The 19,144-nt window shown below is 56.5% G+C and overlaps 3 protein-coding genes across 4 annotated transcripts in view; 2 read left to right on the top strand and 1 right to left on the bottom strand.

Annotated features, from left to right (window-relative positions):
* Positions 1-9,672, top strand: part of ACSF2 (acyl-CoA synthetase family member 2) — a 34,879-nt gene extending 25,207 nt beyond the window's left edge. The window contains exons 11-16 of the mRNA XM_078437294.2: positions 6,315-6,422; positions 7,282-7,433; positions 8,709-8,850; positions 8,948-9,058; positions 9,218-9,286; positions 9,516-9,672. Of these exons, the coding sequence (XP_078293420.1) occupies positions 6,315-6,422; positions 7,282-7,433; positions 8,709-8,850; positions 8,948-9,058; positions 9,218-9,286; positions 9,516-9,566 (633 nt within the window). The 3' untranslated portion in view covers positions 9,567-9,672. The remainder of the gene's footprint in view (positions 1-6,314; positions 6,423-7,281; positions 7,434-8,708; positions 8,851-8,947; positions 9,059-9,217; positions 9,287-9,515) is intronic.
* Positions 156-6,091, bottom strand: CHAD (chondroadherin). Of its 2 annotated transcripts, none has more exons than XM_060646404.3 (4): positions 3,329-6,091; positions 1,321-1,484; positions 900-1,045; positions 156-654 (listed from the first exon to the last, which is right to left on the bottom strand). In XM_060646404.3, the coding sequence occupies exons 1-3, from the start codon at positions 4,100-4,102 to the stop codon at positions 904-906; spliced, it is 1,080 nt and encodes a 359-aa protein (XP_060502387.1). In that variant the 5' UTR covers positions 4,103-6,091; the 3' UTR covers positions 156-654; positions 900-903. The 2 variants fall into 2 exon arrangements, with proteins under 2 accessions (XP_060502387.1, XP_060502388.1); XM_060646405.3 differs by having other exon boundaries at positions 156-562.
* A 1,736-nt stretch (positions 9,673-11,408) lies between the features above and the next one.
* Positions 11,409-18,274, top strand: RSAD1 (radical S-adenosyl methionine domain containing 1). Its single transcript, XM_060628742.3, has 9 exons — positions 11,409-11,910; positions 12,319-12,452; positions 12,566-12,770; positions 15,686-16,051; positions 16,246-16,309; positions 16,718-16,865; positions 17,084-17,138; positions 17,515-17,618; positions 17,806-18,274. The coding sequence occupies exons 1-9, from the start codon at positions 11,461-11,463 to the stop codon at positions 17,921-17,923; spliced, it is 1,644 nt and encodes a 547-aa protein (XP_060484725.3). The 5' UTR covers positions 11,409-11,460; the 3' UTR covers positions 17,924-18,274.
* Positions 18,275-19,144: the final 870 nt, after the last annotated feature.

Below are 19,144 nucleotides of genomic sequence, written 5' to 3'. Positions count from 1 at the left end.
CGGGGTGAGAACAGACTGGTGTCTGTAGGGATGAGCTCGGGCCAGATCTCCAAGGAAGACCCTCTCGGTTGGCCCTCCTTCCAGAAAGCAGATGTGAGAAAGTGCAGTCTGACCTCATCAGCAGCTGGCGAGTCATAGAAACAGGTGACAGGGGAGTAAATATTACACATACATAAATTTATATTTATGGAAATCTGGAAGAGAAGGGCAGCATGGGAGGGTATGCGGCAAAGCACCAGTATTCCGCTAGAGTGTCCTGGCAGGCAGGGGGCTGGCGGAGTTGGGGTATGGGCTCAAGACCCTTTCTGGAAGAAAGGAGTAGGGCAAAGATCTGGTATTCATTTCCAAAGGGCAAGGCCAGGGGAGCAAAGGGAAGGAGGATTCGGGTTCTGGTTCTGAAGGACTTGGGGTCTTGGCAATAGCTTCTCTGAGAGGAGCCGTGGCGGTGGGGCCAGGCGTGACGGAGCTCTCACCGTCAGGGGGAGCTGGGTTCGTGCTGGAGTGCCCGAGTCCCCCTGCCAGGACGTGTCTAGGTGTGAACAGCTCTGTGCATCAGCAGAGGCTGTGGGGAGAGGTGGGGATCAGAGATGGGAAGGTCAGTAGTTTCTCCAGCTGGAGGCAGAGGCCAGTCACCAGGACCGGCTGAGTCAGGACCTGCAGTGAGGCAAGGTTCAGCGTCAGAAGCCCGATAGCCTTGACAAAGCTTGCAGAGAATGGTGGGAGTCCCAGGCAGTGTCATTTTCTCCTCTAGAGGGAAGCCTCAGTCCTCCCCTCCTCTCCCTGCACAAATGGAGAGTATGCATGCCCCTCTGTGGGCACAGAGTATCCTGGGACCCCCCCTCCTCACTTGCTAGAATCTCCGGAGAGGGGAATAGGGGAGCTGCCCACCCGTGCCCCACCTGTTCAATGGCGGCCGGCTTTCTTGGACCTCTTAGTGGGGAACTTGCAGCCGCGGAAGGCATCGGTGTCACGGATATGCTGGCCTTTGAACTTGGCGGGTGAGGCGCAAGTGGCATCAGGGCGGGAAGCCTTGGCTTCCAGCCACCTAGAGAGACAGAGAGTCGCTGGGATTGGGGGAGAGATGGCAGGGGGCGGGGGGTGGGGGGTGCGGGGGGAGGGGACAATGAGCCAGGGGGCCAAGATCAACTTATCTCTAGGATAGCCTGGAACTGTCATCTTCATTTTACAAACGCCTAGGGCCCACACCTGTTAGGTAGCAGATCTAGGACATGTGCCCCAGACGTCGTACTGCTGGGCCAGTGTGCCTCCACTCCATCCCATGAGGGCAGGTCACAGCGGGTAGCGTGGGGGTGTTCTCACCTCCGAAGACCCCGGAGCTGGCAGGTGCACTTCCAGGGGTTGTTGGTGAGGGTGAGGGTCTCTAGGCTGTCAAAGGGGAAGTTGGAGGGCAGCTGGTTCAGGCGGTTGTTCTCCAGGTGGATGTGTTTCAGCGTGGTCACACCCAGGAAAGCACCGTCCGAGAACTGGGGAGTGAGGTGGACGTGAGTGAGGACCCCAGCCCCGGTGTCCAGCCTTTCCCAGCTCTAAGGTCCCACAGCGGTGGCTCCTGAGGCTAAACTGTCTCAGATGACCTAAGCCATACAGCCACCGATTGAGATAGGTGGTGTTATTTCCAAAATGCAGATGGGGGGCGGGTTTGGGCGTGCTGGGGGGAGGGCAAGCCTCTTGCCCAGGGTCACACTAGAGAGTAAACAGTAGCTGCAGGACCACACCCAGCTCCTCTTCCCCTGGCATCGCACTCCCTGCACAAACACTGGGCCTGGGGAGGCAGCCAGAGTTTGGCTCCAGCGGCCTGCGTTGGCACACGGTGAAGCTGGTCAGTGTTTGGTGGGATGGGCAGTGGGCCCAGGCTCCCCGCAGCCCCAGGGTCCTGGGACTTCCCCCAGCTCTGTCCTCACTGCTCCCTCACTGCTTGCCAGATGCTATTTGTGGAGCCTCTTTGGTGGAGCCTTTGGCCAGGCTGGACGGCTCCAGAGGAAACATTCTATTGGTGCCCGCATCTTGGCCCAGGCATCACAGTCCTGCCTGGCCGCACCGCCCCCTCCCCCCCCCCCCCCGCCCCCACCCCAGATCAGCCCCTACTGCCCTGCTCTGCGACCCACTAAAAGGCCACTCTGGCACCGGTGGCCCACAGGGAAATCCGACTTCATGTCTGCAGGGGCCGGGGCTGAAGAAGGGCGGGCCGCATCCACCCAGACAAAGTTGGCTGCCATCCAGGTATGATTCTGCCCTCATCTCTGTGGCTCAGGGAGGGGTGCGGAGTTCCCTGGTAACCAGACTGTTCTGATGACGGTCTTCTACACCTTGCCTTGGTCCTCGCCCAAACCTCCTGGCCGAAGCCCCTGTACCAGAGTGATTTTCCAGTCCCACGGAGAGATTCCACCGCCACCCAAGGCAACCCCACCTGGGTATCACGGGGGAGGACGGGCTGAGCAAGGATGCAGCCAGGAGACGGGTCTGGTGACTGCGGTGGGCAAAGGGCAGTCAGTGGTCTGGGGGACAGTGCGGCCCAGCCAGTCTTCCCTGTATGGAGACACCCGGAGTCCTGTGCCAAAGGCTGACAGTGTCATGGGGCTCTTGCCTCTGTCCCTTGGCAGAGCGCATGGGGCCATCCCTGCAACCTGGGGAAACCCCTAGTTCCTGGGCCCCCTCCGTTGAAATGAACCTGAGAACGCAGCGGAGTGTGTCTGTGTGTGAACTGGGAGGTGGGGCGGGGTGGGGGGGGACATTCGCCAGGGCCTCTGGGGGGCATGGAGGAGGTCTTCTTCCTCAGCTACTTGCTTTCCCTTCACCCCCCAGCCCCCCACCCCACTTTTGCACACATGCAATCCCCCCACCCCCCCCCCCCCCCACCAAGAACAGGGTCTCTTTGTGGGCCTGATTTGCCCAGCTCCTCTGGAAACCTTCTCAATAAACAAACCTTCCTTTATGGGGTGGTAGGCCTGCTGGAGACAGGAAAAAAACAGCAGAGGAGGGATGGAAGGGCCCAACAGGAAGAGGTGGCTCCTGCCCACAGCAGGGGGTTGGGGAGCACTGGATGTGCCTCCCAGGGGCCAACCGAGGGGCCAGGGCAGCCCCAACTCTGTCCGTAAGTAGGAATCCTAGGAGGGCGGTGGCTGAGACTAGGGACAGGGGTGAGGATGTGACAAGATGAGGGACAGAGGTGGCAAAGCTCCTCACCTTGGAGACAGCCAGAGAGACAGAAGCAATTTTAGGGGAGAAGGGACGGTGCCCGGCTGTGGCCCTGGATCCCTGGGCCTCGAGGCAGAAAAGGAGCCCGGGCAGAGCTCCACAGCTGGCAGCTCACCTTCTCCAGGTTGGTGTTGTCCAGCCAGAGGGTCTCCAGGTATCTGCCGAAAGACTGGAAGGCATTGTCGGGAATGCTTTTCAGGGGGTTGTGGGACAGCTTCAGCTCCTCCACCACCCGCAGCTTGCTGAGGGCGGCTGAGGGGTAGCCGGACAGCTGGTTCCTGTCCAGGTAGAACTTGGCGAGGTTCTCCACGTCGTCCAGAGCGCCGGGCTGCAGCGAAGTGAGTGCATTTTCCGACAGGTAGAGCCAGCGCAGGTCCTTGGCGCCCTGGAAGGCGCCAGCGCGCAGCTCGCGGATCTTGTTGTTGTTGAGCTGCAGGATGAAGAGGTTGACCAGCGGGGAGAGCAGCCCCCGGGGCAGCTCGGTCACCTTGTTGTGGTCCAGGTAGAGGTAGGTGAGCTCCGTCAGGTCGTCGAAGGCGCCGGCGCGCAGCACACGGATGTCGTTGTGGGACAGGTACAGGTAGATGAGCTGCTTGAGGCCTCGGAAGGCGCCGGCGGCCACCTCTCGGATCTGGCAGTGCTGCAGGTGCAGCGACACGAGGTTGGGCATGGCCCGGAACGAGTTGGCGGCCAGCACCGGGAAGTTGTTGCGTTGTAGGTTGAGCAGCTTGGTCTTCTCTGACACCTTGGGGATCTTCTGCAGCCCCACCTTGTCACAGATGACGTGCTGCAGGTCTCCGTGGCAATGGCAGTTCTGGGGGCAGGCGGCCAGCGCCGGCAGCAGGCCGGCCAGGAGGCCGAGGCTGAGCAAGAGCAACGGACGGGCCATGGCCGGACGCCGGGGGGCCGGGGGGCCGGGGGGCAGCGGCGGCGGCGGCGGGGCGCGGGCAGCGGCAAGTCCTGGGCACTCCGGTCTCCCGCCCTATTTATACGGTGGCCCTGACCGCAGCCTGCAGCCGGAGCCAGCTTCTACGTGGAGCATCCAGGCCACCGGGCTTAACTCCCTCCCGCCCAGGGATGCGCCCCCGCCCTCGACGGGGAGGGGCGGGGCCCTGCCCCCAGCTGGCGACCGTGTGAGGTTGGGGGGGGGGGGTGCTGGGACCGTGACCCCAGAGCCTCGTCCTGGCCCCTGGCCCCTTTCTCCCTGCTCTCTCAGATCCTGCCTCTCTCCCGACCCTTCCCGCCCCCCCCCCCCCCCCCCGCCCCGCATCTCCTTTCCCCATCCTTTGGGGGGGTTGGGGGATACGAGTGCATCCAGAGCCCCAAGTTCACACCGGAGAGTGGAGGCGTTCCCGAACGTATTTGTTTGCTCAAGTTTGCGCCTGAAAGCCGCCCTCCCGCCCCCCGCCCCCCCCCCCCCCCCCCCAATACACGCTCGGCGCGGAGCCCTGGCCCTGGGGAGGGAGGAAGCGGGGCCGGACAGCCGGACGCGAGTCTCGCCGCGGTCGGCAGGCCGGCCGGCGGCGCTTTAATAGCACTCTTGTGCGGCGCCGGCCGAGCGTGCGAGCCGCGCTGGCGTCGGGCTCCCCCTTCCGGCCGGCCAACCCCAAGGCGACGGGCGCTCCTTCCCCACCCTTGGGGTGTGGTCTCTGGCCCCTCTCGCCCAGTCCCGGGCTTGAGTTTCTGTCCCCTGCACTCCCATCCCGTTTTTCCACTGCTGAAGGCTAACCAGAAATGTGGGAACAGGGGCGGGGAGTGGGGGAGGGGGGGTGACCCGTAGAACTCGCAAACACACCTGAAGACCACAGTCGCGGAGCGGGGACAACTGAACCAGCACAGTCACACCATCTCTCCCCGACCCCCTCCTTCATTTCCCTAAAATATCTCCATCTCCTCATCCCCACCGCCGGCGGTCAGGACCTGCCCCTGAGGGGTCTCTCAGGGTGGCGGCCAGAGTGGCGCCAAGGTGTACTTGGCAGAGGCCACACCTGGGCAGTGGCCCCAGGACTATGGCGAGGTGGGGGGGAGGGGGGTCAGGTCCTGGCTACCAGCGATCAGCTCTGGACAGCTTAGGTCCTGTGGGCAGCCGTCCCCCAGCCGACCAGATCTCTGTGTGTCCATTTGCCAGCCATGGTGTCCGGATTCCTGCGGAAAGGGGAGGGTAGGTAGGCAGGGTAGGAGCCCTGGGCTGCCTGGTAGAGGCTGTTGTCTGGGTTTGAGAGGGGGAGGGGAGGGGCCCCAGCGGTGTGCCAGCTACCACAGAGGAAGTGGGGAGTGGGGTGGGGTGGGGTGGAGGATGGACAAAGGTCTGTTGTCTGTGTTGATCAGGAGCCTAGATTACAGGGTACCTAGCCCCTCTCCTAAGCCCCTTTCACCCGTTGCCTTAGACGGGGGTCATAGTTGGCTCAGAACATTCCCTGATGGTATTTAGGTTCCTCCAAGGTTGGCTTCTGGTTTTCTGTTGCTCAGGATGTTCCAACCACTGGAAGTATTGGGTGGGAGTGGGGTGTGTGTGTGTGTGTGTGTGTGTGTGACTGGCTTTTAAACCCTGCTCTGGCTATATTTTAATTGTGATGGAAATACATTTACAGGAAACTCTCCAAAGCTTTGGGGTCACCCACCACAAGGCCAGGCATTGATCTCGGGGTTTCAGGCGGGTGGGTGGGTTGTGTCTGTGCAGTTTCCAGCTGGGCCAATGCAGGCTGGCTTTCTCATCAAGTTTATGGGACCTTCAGTTTGGAAGGGAGGGAGAGGGGATGTTGCGGCCTGAAATCAGGGAGGGGGTGCTGAGACAGCCTGGGGAGGAAGGAGAGAAGGCTGGGGCGTCGGGAACGCAGGGAACCATGGGCTCAGGCACATGGCTGCTCCAGGAAGCAAGAAACAGAGAGCCCTGGCTAGAAAAGAATGTTCCTTGATCTCAATTTTATTTCAGACCTGGGGCCCCTGCTAGTTGAGCTAGTCTCCTCTGCCGAGGTGCCTCTTTTCCCATCACCCCACTGCCCTCCACTTTCTCCTGGCTTCCTTCACATCCCCCCCGGGTAGCTCACCCTTCACACTGCAGCTCCAGTGCTCCCTCCAAACACCTTCCCCCAACCCTCTAGGTGGCTTACGGAACAACAGAGAACAGTCCCGTGACCTTCATGAACTTCGCCGAGGACACTGTGGAACAGAAGGCAGAAAGTGTGGGCAGAATTATGCCTCACACAGAGGTTAGCCCCAGACGGAGACCTTTGGACCCCACCTCCTATCACTCCACTGGGACGCATTCCTTGGGGACGTTTATTGCTTTCTTTCTTTTCTTTTCTTAAATTTTTTTTCATCTTTATTTTTGAGAGAGGGAGACAGAGTGTGAGCAGGGGAGGGGCAGAGAAGGAGGGAGACACAGAATCGGAAGCAGGCTCCGGGCTCTGAGCTGTCAGCACAGAGCCTGACACGGGGCTCGAACCCACGAGCTGTGAGATCATGACCTGAGCTGAAGTCGGACGCTTAACTGACTGAGCCACCCGGGCACCCCCATTTCTTTCTATCAGACAGCCACACAGCTCACTCAAGGTGCCAAGAGCACCCCGAGCCCCCAGCAGCAAGGTCCTCCCCAGGCCTGGCCTAGGGCTTTTTCTGAGCCTGAGGCTAAGGCCTGAGAGGAAAGAGCTGGAACAGTGGCCTTGAGCAGCCGCCAGCTGAACTCCCGCAGCCTCCCTTCCTGTCTGAGGTGTGTTTTTGCCAAGCCCCACTGTCTGTTTCAGGGGCAGCCAGGATGGCCTCAAAGAGGAGCCAGAGCACAGAGATTTTTCCTACACAGTTTTTTTTCTCTCCCATACCCCCGGCCCCTGCCTTCTACAGAGCCCGTCTTTTTGCTTGGCATAAACACTTAGTTTCCCAGGCAGCCTGTCCCTTTGAGGGCCCCTTGCACCTTGAGGGCTGACCCAGAGCAGCTCTCACTGATTGGGCTGGGCAGAGCCAGGGGCTGGAAAGGCGAAGCTCCCCCCTACCCCCATCCCGAGGCGCCCCCCCCCCCCCATCCTGAGGCGAGAGGGCAGGAGGCCCCAGCCTGAAGTTGCCCGGTCCCAGGCCCAGATTGTGGACATGAAGACGGGGACGCTGGCCGAGCTGAACACGTCCGGGGAGCTGTGCATCCGAGGGTACTGCGTCATGCTGGGCTACTGGGGCGAGCCCCAGAAGACCGAGGAAGCGATTGGACAGGACAAGTGGTATCACACAGGGTGAGGAGGCAGCTGGGGGCCGAGGAGAGGCTGGGGGAGGGTGGGGGGAGGGGGGGGGGAGGGCCTGAGTCTTAGCTGGAAACATCAAACTAACACAAAGAGAACTTGTTTGTCAAGAGGGCTCCTTCACATCTTGGAGACTTCATTTCCAAAATGTGTCAGATGAGGATGATCGTGCTCCCTGCACAGAGCACCCAAAAAGATCAAACACAGCGTGGGTGAGAGCGCCTAGGACAGGGCGTTATACGGGTGTCTGTAAAACCTGAGCCAAGAGTCATCTGTCAATTGAGAAAAACAATTTTTTCTCAAAGCTTTTTTTCCTTCTTCTTCTTTTAGCGTTTTATTTATTTTTGAGAGGGGGAGAGAGAGAGAGAGAGAGACAGCACAAGCTTGGGGAGGGGCAGAGAGAGAAGGGAACAGGGGATCCGAAGCGGGCTCCACGCTGACAGCGGAGAGCCCTATGTGGGGCTTAAACTCCTGAACCGCGAGATCATGACCTGAGCTGAAATCGGACCCTTACCCGACTGAGCCCCCCGGGCGCCCCTCGAGTGAACAAATTCTTATCGTGCACCTCCGATGTGCCAGCACTGTTCTGGACACTGGTGGTCCAAGGGAAGGCAAGATGAACAGGGTCCTGCCCTGACTTTCCACACGTCTTGGGGAGGAAGACAGATACGAAAGAGATCAGTTCAGACATTGATAAACGCCAGGAAGACAGTAAAACAGGGTCAGAGAAAAGAAAGCAGCAGTGGTGGGGACAGGAGCTTCTCTTAGATTGGGGGGGTCAGAGAAAACCTCTTTAAGGTGGACGTGTTTAAACTGACCCCCGATGGGGCGCCTGGGTGGCGCAGTCGGTTAAGCGTCCGACTTCAGCCAGGTCACGATCTCGCGGTCCGTGAGTTCGAGCCCCGCGTCAGGCTCTGGGCTGATGGCTCGGAGCCTGGAGCCTGTTTCCGATTCTGTGTCTCCCTCTCTCTCTGACCCTCCCCCGTTCATGCTCTGTCTCTCTCTGTCCCAAAAATAAATAAAAAACGTTGAAAAAAAAATTAAAAAAAAAAACTGACCCCCGAATGATAAAAAAAAAAAAAAAAAAAAGAAAAGAACAGAAAAAAAAAGCTAGCCACGCAAAGCATATATCCAGAACGTCTTATTTATGCCATATCCCCCAGAGTCTAGGGCAGTGTGAGGCACACAACAGGTGCTCAATAAATGTTTGATGACTAAGCCAGTCAGAAGAGGCAGAGGTGAGAGGTCATCCCTGGGCTTTCCTCACAGAGACATCGCCGTGATGGACAATCAGGGCTTCTGCAAGATCGTGGGCCGCTCCAAGGATATGATCATCCGGGGCGGTGAGAACATCTACCCCGCCGAGCTTGAAGATTTCTTTCACACACACCCGCAGGTGCAGGAAGTGCAGGTGAGGCACCCAGCCCAGGCGAGCCCAGGTGAGCCCCCAGGAGCAGGAAACAGGGATGGGCATGGCAATGTCTGACATCTGTCTCTGGCACTGCAAGGTGGTGGGGGTGAAGGACGACCGGATGGGGGAGGAAATCTGTGCCTGCATTCGCCTGAAAAAGGGGGAGAAGACTACAGCGGAGGAGATCAAGGCTTTCTGCAAAGGGAAGGTGGGAACCTCAACCCGCCTCCATGCTGATGTTGCTTTGTGCTTCAACCCCTTCTCCCTGCCAGCCAGCCAGGCAGCCCACTGCCCCCTCCTCCTCCCCCCCCTCCCCCCCCCCCCCCCCCCCCGCCATCCTCACGCTTTATCTCCCTCTGGTCTGCAGATCTCCCACTTCAAGATTCCCCGATACGTCGTGTTTGTCACAAACTACCCCCTCACTGTCTCAGGAAAGGTGAGTAAAGGAGACCAGAGAGGGGCAGGGTGGCCTGGGGTCCTAGGTACAGAAGGCCAGGTGGCTCGACCTATGCCTCCCTCCGTGATGGGCAAAAGAGTCTGGCTTGCCACAAACTTTCCCGACTTTACCCTAAGAACCACCTCAGTCCCAGGCAAACCAAGCCAGCTGGGAACCATGGTTGGCAGAGGCCCTGAGCCTGGCTCTCACTCTGTTCTTTTTCCTCTAGATCCAGAAATTCAAACTTCGACAGCAGATGGAACAACATCTAAACCTGTGAATAAGGGCGGGGGGTGGGGGGGGATCCTCCCAGGCCCTCGCTGCCCTCCTCCCACATTCCCCTGTTGGTCTTTGTGATTTGGCATAAAGCGCTTCTGTTTTCTTTGGTTGGTCTCTTGCTGGTGTGCTCTCTTGACAGCTGCTATGGGATGGAGAAGGGAGGGGCACTTTCAGACCCTCTGGTTCCTTGTCACGAAGGTGCTGACTTTGGTGTGCATTATCTATTTCATTTAATCCTCACTTGATCCCTTTGAGACATGAACCCAGATCATTGCTTTTTCACTTTGTTGTCAGATTAGTCCAGCAAGAAGTATCCTTTTTTAAAACAATAACAGCTTGGGGCGCCTGGGTGGCTCAGTCGGTTAAGCACCCGGCTTTGGCTCAGGTCACGAACTCGAGGTTTGTGAGTTCGAGCCCTACGTCGGGTTCTGTGCCGACACCCTGGAGCCAGGAGCCTGCTTCAGAATCTGTGACTGCCTCTCTCTCTCTCTGCCCCTCTCCCACTCATGCTCTGTGTCTGTCACTCAAAAAATAAATGTTAAATTTTTTTTTTTTTAAACAGTAACAGCTTGGGGCGCCTGGGTGGCTCAGTCAGTTACACATCCAACTTCCGCTCAGGTCATGATCTTGCGGTTCTTGAGTTTGAGCCCCATATCAGGCTTTGCACTGGTGGTACAGAGCCTGCTTGGGATTCTCTCTCCCTCTCTCTGCCCCTTCACGACTTGCATGCACGCACTTTCTCTCCCTTGAAATAAATAAAAATACTTAAAAAAATTAAAACGATAACAGATTTACTAGTATATAATTTCACATACCATCCAATTCACCCACTTAAAGTATCCTATCGATGGTTTACAGTATATTCACAGATACGTGCGGTCATCCCTGAAGTCTATTTTTTAAATTGAAGTATATAGTTGACACACAAATGCTACATGAGTTTTCCAAAGTCAGTTTTAAACATTTTCATCACCTTAAAAAGAAACTCCATACCCTTTAGGGATCATCCCACATCCTGTGTTCCCCACCCCCCCCAAAACCAACCCAATTTTGATTTCAAAAAAAAAGATGAAGCTGGGGCTTCCTTGAGGGGCTGGGCCAGTACAAGCCGCTGTAGCTTGACCCAAGAAATAAAAACAGCTGTGTTCCAAAAGGCACATCACTTTCCAGTTCACAGAGGCGGAAACTTTCCTGCTGTTTTGAATACCTACCTCCCTGCAGCAGAGGCGTCCTCTTTTTAGAAAACGAACTTAAGTTTAGCGTGCTCTGGGTGCCCAGCCCTAGGCTAGGTGCTTTCATATGTATTTTCTCTTGGAATTTTCCCACCAACCCTCCCAAATAGGCACTTGCCCCATTTCACAAATGGTGAAACAAACTCAGAGAAGTTCAGAGTCTTACCCAAGGCCACACAGCTGGAATTAAAACCCAGATATCTGGCTCCAAAGCCCGTGATCTTTCCACTTTATCAAAGAGTTCTTCAGATGCCTGCTTTCCCAGCCCTTCACCTGCACCCCGTCCCTCCCAAGTACACCGTCTGTGACTTTCCTCCCAGCAGGTGCCCAGGTGGGCCTGACCCAGGAGATGACAGCTTACTCTGCTGGCCAAGCTAATTGTCCTTGGGAATCTCTGCCCCTTCAACTCCAGCCCAAGGTGCCCTCTCCTTCCCCACTGACTCCACGGCACTTGAAACAGACCAGCCACACAGCACAGAGGACACTGCCCTGATATCCAGCAGGTTTTGAGTTAGTATCTATTGCCTGCTGTCTCTTGTTGGTTTGTCTCTCTCCTGTCGCACCTGTACTGCGACCTGATCTTATGTATCTAGATGTCCCCAGTCCCCAGCTTTGAGTCAGGCACATACAATGTAAAGGACTGAACGGACCAAGAGCTCCTACATGGGGCGGGGAACTCGCCCTCGGACAGGGGGCCAAAAGGCAGGCGAGGCGGCTCAGCCCACAACCCTCTCCCGGAAAGGACGGACGGGCGGGCGCGGTGAGCGCGTCCGGGCCCAGCAGGTGGCGCCGCAGAGGCGAGGCCCGGGGCCCTCCCAGCCCGTCCGGGGACGCGGCGCGCGGTCACGCAGTCCCTCTTCCTCCTGCCGGGGCGGCCCGGGCGGCCCGGCTGGCGCGGCTCTGCGCACTCCCGTGCGTCCCGGAGCGTGTCTGCCGATCTCTCGGCGCACCAGGCCGCTCCCCGCCGTAGCGGGCGCCATGGCGCTCCCCGGGGCCCGGGCCCGCGGCTGGGCGGCGGCGACCAAAATGGCCCAGAGGCGCCGCCATGCGGAGGACGCCAAGGGATTCCCGAGTCCTGCGCCCCCGAGCTCGCGCGCGGCGCTTTACGTGCACGTGAGTGGGGCGGGGGCGGGGCTCGCGGGGCGTGGCGGCGGCGGGGCTGGGTCCACGTGGCGGCTGGTCACGCCGTGAAGCCACCTGCCGTCCCTCCCCGCCCCCAGGCGAGGTCTGGGACGGGACGCGGTGCCCTGGCAAGGAAATGTCCTGGTCCGGAGTCCTGAAGTCTCTTGGTGCGCTCACCAGTTCGGTGACCTTGACCGAGTGATTTCCCGCTGAGCCCCAGTTTTCTCCTAACGAAGGGGGCATAATATCCCCCATCCCACCTTCCTTGGGGAGTTGTGTGGCTTAGATGGCTGAGCCGCTGTTGACGACCTTGGGTTGGGGATGCGTGCGACGGAACCCTGCAAGTGGCTGGAGCCGCTGGGGTCACACCTCGTCCGGCCCTTCCACCCTTGCCCCCAGTGGCCGTACTGCGAGAAGCGCTGTAGCTACTGCAATTTCAACAAGTACGTCCCCCGCGGCGTGGAGGAGGCTGCCATGCGGAGCTGTCTGGTGACTGAGGCGCAGACGCTGCTGGGGCTCAGCGGCGTGCAGCGGTGGGTGCTGGGGCTGTAGGCGGGGTCTTGGAAATTGGGCGAGCGGCTAGGACCGGTGCAGAGGTCCGGGAGGGCTCCCCCCAAGTCTCATCTCCTCCATCTTCTCTCCCCAGGGTGGACTCTGTGTTCTTTGGTGGGGGCACCCCCAGTCTGGCCAGTCCCAACACTGTGGCTGCTGTCCTGGAGGCGGTGGACCAGGCAGCCCACCTGCCTGCAGACTCCGAAGTCACGTTGGAGGCCAACCCCACTTCGGCCCCAGGCTCTAGGCTGGCAGCTTTTGGGGCAGCAGGGATCAACAGGTTGTCCATTGGTCTCCAGGTAACCCATCTCACCCACCGCATCCCAGGGCACCCAGACCCTCCGTGCAGTCTCTCCTCTGGTCACATTCATTAACTGGGCTCCTCTGGGTGCCAGGGCCCAGGAGGCATGTCTGCTGCTGTGCTAGACCAGAAGCTCCATGAGGCAGGGATCATGCCTACCTTTTTTTTTTTTTTTTTTAATCACAGTATTCCAAGCACCCACCATAGTGCGTGGCACATAGCAGATGCTCAGAAAAATTTTTTGTTACATGATTGGAGACATAGGAGGAGGCAGAACGGTCATCAGATCTTTGCACCATGGTAAAGGCTGCCAGTAAAGGGAGTCTCAGCAAAAAGCTTTCAGAGTACAGCCTGAAGGATGTCTCAGTCTGATGAAATCCTGGAAACCTTCCTGGAGGAGGTGATCTTTGAGGAGGAGGAGTTCCACAGGAGAGAGGGTGTGAGAGGAAAAGACACAGGAATGGGAGAGCCTTGTATGTTCTGGAGAGCTGTGAGTCACTTGCCATTGGAGAGGCTGGAGGCCAGGCTGCAAGATAGGGCCCCAAAGCCTTGAGCATCACACAAGGGAGTTTGGGGTTTTGCCTGGTGGTGATAAGGGACTTGTTGAAGGTTTTTAGGTAGGGGAGAAACATATTCTTTTCCGGTTGACTCCTGGTACTTCCATACCCAGTATTGTCCATCCTTCTAATACATCTGCCACTTAACCATACAGTTTGGGGTTGGGGCTTTGTCCCGATGGGATATACCAAAAGAGACACATCATTTCTGAGATATTCTGGCCCCAGATGTATATCTTAAATCTACTTGTGAGGAACCATCACGAAAATCTAAATTAAAAGACTTTTGGTTGGGGGGGGGGGGGGCGGCGCCTGGGTGGCTCAGTCAGTTGAGTGTCTGACTTCGGCTCAGGTCATGATCTCACAGTTTGTGACTTCGAGTCCCGTGTCGGGCTCTGTGCTGACAGCTCGGAGCCTGGAGCCTGCTTCAGATTCTGTGTCCCCTTCTCTCTCTGCCCCACCCCTGCTTGTGTGCTCTCTCTCTCTGTCTTTTGAAAATGAATAAACATAAAAAAAACTTTTTAAAAGACTTTTTGGGGTTGCCTGGCTGCCTCAGTCGGTGGAGCGTGCAACTCTTGGTCTCGGGGTTGTGAGTTCAGGCCCCACCTTGAGTGTAGAGATTACTGAAATAACTAAATAAACTTAAAAAACAATTTTTGTGTGTGTGGTAAGAACAGATAACCTGAGATCCGTTTACCCTCTTAACATATTTTTTAGTGTACAGAACCGTGTTGGTAACTATATGCACAGTGTTGTACGACAGGTCTCTAGAATTTATTAAGAGACATTTTAAGAACAACCAGCCGGTATTCATCAAAAACGTCATGGCCTGAAAGACAAAGGCTGTGTATCTAGCCTAAGAGACGAAAGAGACAACGAGGGCTGAATGTAATGGGTGACCCAGTTGGATCCTGGATTTGGCTGGGGAGAGGAAATTACTCCAATAGATATTATGGGGACAAGTTTGACTCTGACTGTGTATTAGATAATGGCATTGTGTCAATGTTACATTTCCTGAACTCTGTAATTGGATTGTGGTTATGTAAGAGAATGTCCTTGTTCTTAGGAAATGCACACTTAAGTATTTAGGGATACTGAGGGATAACGTTTAAGTTAATTACATTTAAGCAACCACATCGCGAGTGCCCTCTAGCATGTGGTCAGTGGCTACCATATTCTCCTAAAACGTTCTATATCTGCAGTGACCAATAATACAGTAGCCACTGACCACATGTCAGTAAACACTTGGAATGTGATTATTTAAATGTAACTAACTTGAAATTAAGTAGCCACCATGTGGCTAGTGTCTACCGCATTGGACAGTGCACACAGAGAACATTTCTGTCATCCCAGAAAATTCTTTTGGTCGGTGCTGTTCTGTAACTTACCGTCAAGTGGCTCAGCATTGTAATCACATACACGTATATTTAGAGACAAAGCAGATGTGGTGAAATGTTTTTCGGTGAATCTAAATGAAGGTGTTTATTGTACTTGGCTTTCAAACGGTCTGTGAGTTTGAAGTATCTTTAAAAGTAAAATTTAGGGGCGCCTAGGTGGCTCAGTCGGTGGAGCGGCCGACTTCGGCTCAGGTCACGATCTCACTGTCCGTGGGTTCAAGCCCCGCGTCGGGCTCTGTGCTGACAGCTCAGAGCCTGGAGCCTGTTTCAAATTCTGTGTCTCCCTCTCTCTGACCCTCCCCTGTTCATGCTCTGTCTCTCTCTGTCTCAAAAATAAATAAAAACGTTAAAAAAAAAAAGTAAAATTGAAAAATACTCTCGGGGGCACCTGGGCGGCTCTGTCGGTTAAGCGTCCCAACTCTTGATTTCGGCTCAGGTCACGATCTCACGTTGGGTTCGTGAGACTGAACCCCACACGGGGCTCTGCGCTGACAGCGTGGAGCCCGCTTAGGATTCTCCCTCTGCCTCTCTCTCTGCTCCTCCCCCGCCCACCCTCTCGATCTCTCTCTTTCAAAATAAAATACATTTATTAAAAAAACTTTTAAAATAATATATATAAATAGATAAATAAACAAAAACACTCTTGCCTTTGGAGTCAGACAGTCCTAAATTCCAGGTCTGACTTTGCCATTGTATGGCCTTGAGCAAGTTATGTAACATATCTGAACCTCCATTTTCTTATCTGTAGAATGGAGCTAATGTTGGAGGATTATAAGGATGCATTAGATAGTACTTAAAAATGCTTTGCACATAGCGAACCATAGTGAGGCGGAGCCCGTGGTACCCTTGGCTTGCGGCTCCCTGCTGTGTCCTGTGTATCTGTCCACAGTAAGGTCGGTCACCTGTTCCTGTCTGCCTCTGAGCTGGCCTCCGTGTTATACCTGGCCCTCTCTCCTCAGTCCCTGGATGACAAGGAGCTCCAGCTGCTGGGGCGGACACACTCGGCCAGCGATGCGCTTCAGACACTGGCAGAGGCCCGACGTCTCTTTCCCGGGCGTGTATCCGTGGACCTGATGTTGGGGCTTCCGGCACAGAAGTCGGGGCCGTGGCTCCGGCAGCTGCGGGAACTGCTGGGCTACTGTGATGACCACATCTCCCTCTACCAGCTGACCCTGGAGCGGGGCACCGCACTCTTCACCCAGGTGCAGCGGGGCACCCTTCCCGCCCCTGACCCCGAGGTGGCTGCTGAGATGTATCAGGAGGGACGGGCGGTGCTCCGGGAGGCAGGCTTCCGCCAGTATGAGGTCTCCAACTTCGCCCGCAATGTAAGTCTTGGGCTGCTGGCTGAAGTGGGGGGATGGGCAGCCTAAGCCGGGAGTGGAGAATTGTGGGGTGGGAGGTTGCTGCCGGGTGCTCTCGAGGCCTGAGACAGGGGACATTCTAGCCAGGTGCCCCTTACCTGAGCAGATGCGGGCCCACCTTCTTCTCGCTGAGCGGGCTATTCCCTCCTTCCCCACAGGGGGCGCTTAGTACCCACAATTGGACTTACTGGCAGTGCGGTCAGTACCTTGGCGTTGGGCCAGGTGAGTCCCCCGAGAACCATAGAAGGGATGACTCAGGAGCAGAATGTCACGGCTGTGTGATCTCGGGCCACTTATTAACCTCTCAAAGCCTCTGTTTCTTTATACGTGAAGTGCAGCAAAAAATACTACTTTGTAGAGCTAATGAATTTGTATTTCGAGATGCTTGAAATCGTGGCTGTGGCACTGTAGGGCTCACTCGTTATTGTGTATCAGAATTAAAACTCGGATTGCTGAGCCCCGCATCCAGAGTTTGGTGGGGCAGGGTGGGTTGGGGTAGGGCCCAAGAATTTACATTTCCAACATATTAGAGGCTAATTGTCCAGGGACTGCATTTTGAGAGCCACCGATTTAACATCTGGGGAGCACACACAGCATTAAGCTGCCACTAAAGGTTGCTGATGTCGTCAGGGGCCCACGGGCGATTTGTGCCCCAGGGGGCCGGGGGCCACACCCGGGAGGCTCGGATCCAGACCCTGGAGCCCGACAACTGGATGAAGGAGGTGACGCTGTTTGGCCACGGCACCCGGAAGCGCGTTCCCTTGGGCGAGCTGGAGCTGTGAGCATCTGAGAGCACAGGGCTGTTCACCCCGGCTTTGCCTGCACTCCCAGAGCCATCCCTACCAGCACAACTTAATTTCCTGCCTTGCCTTGCCCCCTCCCTCCCCGTCCTGCATGGCCTCACGAGCCCCCGTACACACATCCCAGCATAGGGTTTGAAGAATGGGGGTGCGGCCAGGTCTTCTCTCCAAGACACCTTGATGGTTTTTCTCCCAGGCTAGAGGAAGTTTTGGCCATGGGGCTACGTACAGACGTGGGGATCACTCACCAGGTAAGGGCTGGGGGGGGCTGTGGCACATCACTTCCTTCTCCTGGGTCTTTCGGAATCACTGTCTCTTCTGTGCTCACACATAGACACACATACGCACATCTGTTCCTCTGGGGCTGGCAGCTGGAGGTTGGCCTTGGCCCAGCCGAGCCCTGATGGGCAGAAGCGGCGGGCAGTGTGGGGCAGTGGTGAGAACCCTGGACGAGGGCCGCAGGCACCCCCACCCCCACCCCAGCTCTAGGTGTGCGTGAGTCCGTTGCAGAGACCCCTGTGCGGACGGGACCCTCCCTTGCCCTTCACCACACCCCCAGACATGTGCCCAGACTAGCCAGCCACCCACCCTGCGGTCCCTGTCCCTCTCACCCTTCCGGTTTCCCAGCACTGGCAGCGGTTTGCATCCCAGCTGAGCCTATGGGACGTGTTTGGATCAAGCCAGGAGGTGAAGGCCTTGCTGGTACAGGGCCTGTTGCTGCTGGATCACAGGTGTGTTGGGGGGGGGGGGGCATGTCAGGAGTCCCCGGGAGCCCTGACTACAGATCCACAGCCCCAGGAAAAACGCAAAAGACCCATGAGGAGGGGCCTGTGGGGGCTGGGGGGTTCGTACCGGTGGATGGTGAAGATTGAAGTTGGTAAACTGAGGCAGTCACATCCAGGCTTCTTGGTTTTCCAGGGGTCTTCGGTGTTCCTGGGAGGGTCTGGCTGTACTAGACTCTCTGTTGCTTACCCTCCTGCCCCGACTCCAAGAGGCCTGGCTGCAGAGAGCCCCCTCCCCTGGGCAAGGGGGATGACCAGATGTTTCTGTGATCCCAGGACAGTGCCAGGTGGGCTCTGGGGGCCGGACTGACGCTCTCCACTGGCAGGTGCCGTCCCAGTTCCAGTCAGTGCCCTTCCTTGGTATCCCCAGGGGGTATGGCTACCATGAGGTGCATGAGAGGACATTGCTGGTTTGCAAACTGGCATTGAGTTTGCCTTCCGCTGCCAGAGAAGGAGTAATGGTTTCTGCAAGTGCCTCTCATTAGTGGGCTTCAAAGGAAATCCTGGCTGGCAGAAGATTCTGAGAAATCTAGCTCTCAGGCTTCTAGCCCCTCCAACATAGGGCAGGACTTAGAGGGCCTGACCTGTGCGGCTGGACCCGTGCCCATATCTTTGCCCAGTGGGAAAGATCAGAGCAAGCCTTACCCTTTCTCTTTTGGCAACCGGGTTATGTCTGGGGTCCCAGAGCCACACAGACCCTCCTGCGTCCCCGGCTCCCCTCCCCTCCCCTTCTCTCACGAGAGTGAAGGTCGCAGGGAGCTAAGCAGGGAAAGGGGAGGGGAAAAGAATTCAGGAAAGACCCAGAGCCTGGTAATTTTCCCCTGGCCTTTTACCTGCACAAACGATTGCCTGGTTTTATTTAAACAGCCCAACAAGCCCAGGGAGGGAGCCCGCCTTGACCTTCGTCAGCTCCTTTTTCTAGGTTCCTTCCCTGGAGAGTAGAATCCTGATTTGGGGGCTCGAGGCTTAGTCTAGAGCCGAGATTCCTTCCCCCACTGTACATTCCATTTTAAAAGATTTCAAACCTACAGGAAAGTTAAAAGGATAGTTCAATGTAAACTACATAGCCTTCGTTGCAGGGTGCCTGTACAGTCTGGAAAGAGGAAGGATTCATAATGTCATCAAGGACATCTTCAACCTGTAAAAAAATAAAATAGCCATGTTTCCAGACTTTGTGCTCACCCTGTAGAGTTTGCGATTGCTACATTTTGGCCACATTTACTTTACCTTTGAATAGCTAGCTAGCTCTTTCTTTCTTTCTTTTTCTTTGCTGCACCATTTGAAAGAAGGGTGTAGACATCAAACATTTTAGCTTGTATCTCCTAAGAAAAAGAACATTGTCCAATATAGCCACATCAATATCACCAACCTAAGAAAGTGTATGTTCGTGCAATACTGTGTGGTCCATTTTCAAATGTTCCCGAATGTCTCCAAAACGTTGTAACTCTCTTTGGAGCCCGGGGGGGGGGGGGGGT

The sequence above is a fragment of the Panthera onca genome, chromosome E1, assembly GCF_046562875.1.
Source record: "Panthera onca isolate mPanOnc1 chromosome E1, mPanOnc1 haplotype 2, whole genome shotgun sequence".
Classification (NCBI taxonomy): Eukaryota; Metazoa; Chordata; class Mammalia; order Carnivora; family Felidae; genus Panthera; species Panthera onca.
This window is presented reverse-complemented; position numbering and strand designations above follow the sequence as displayed.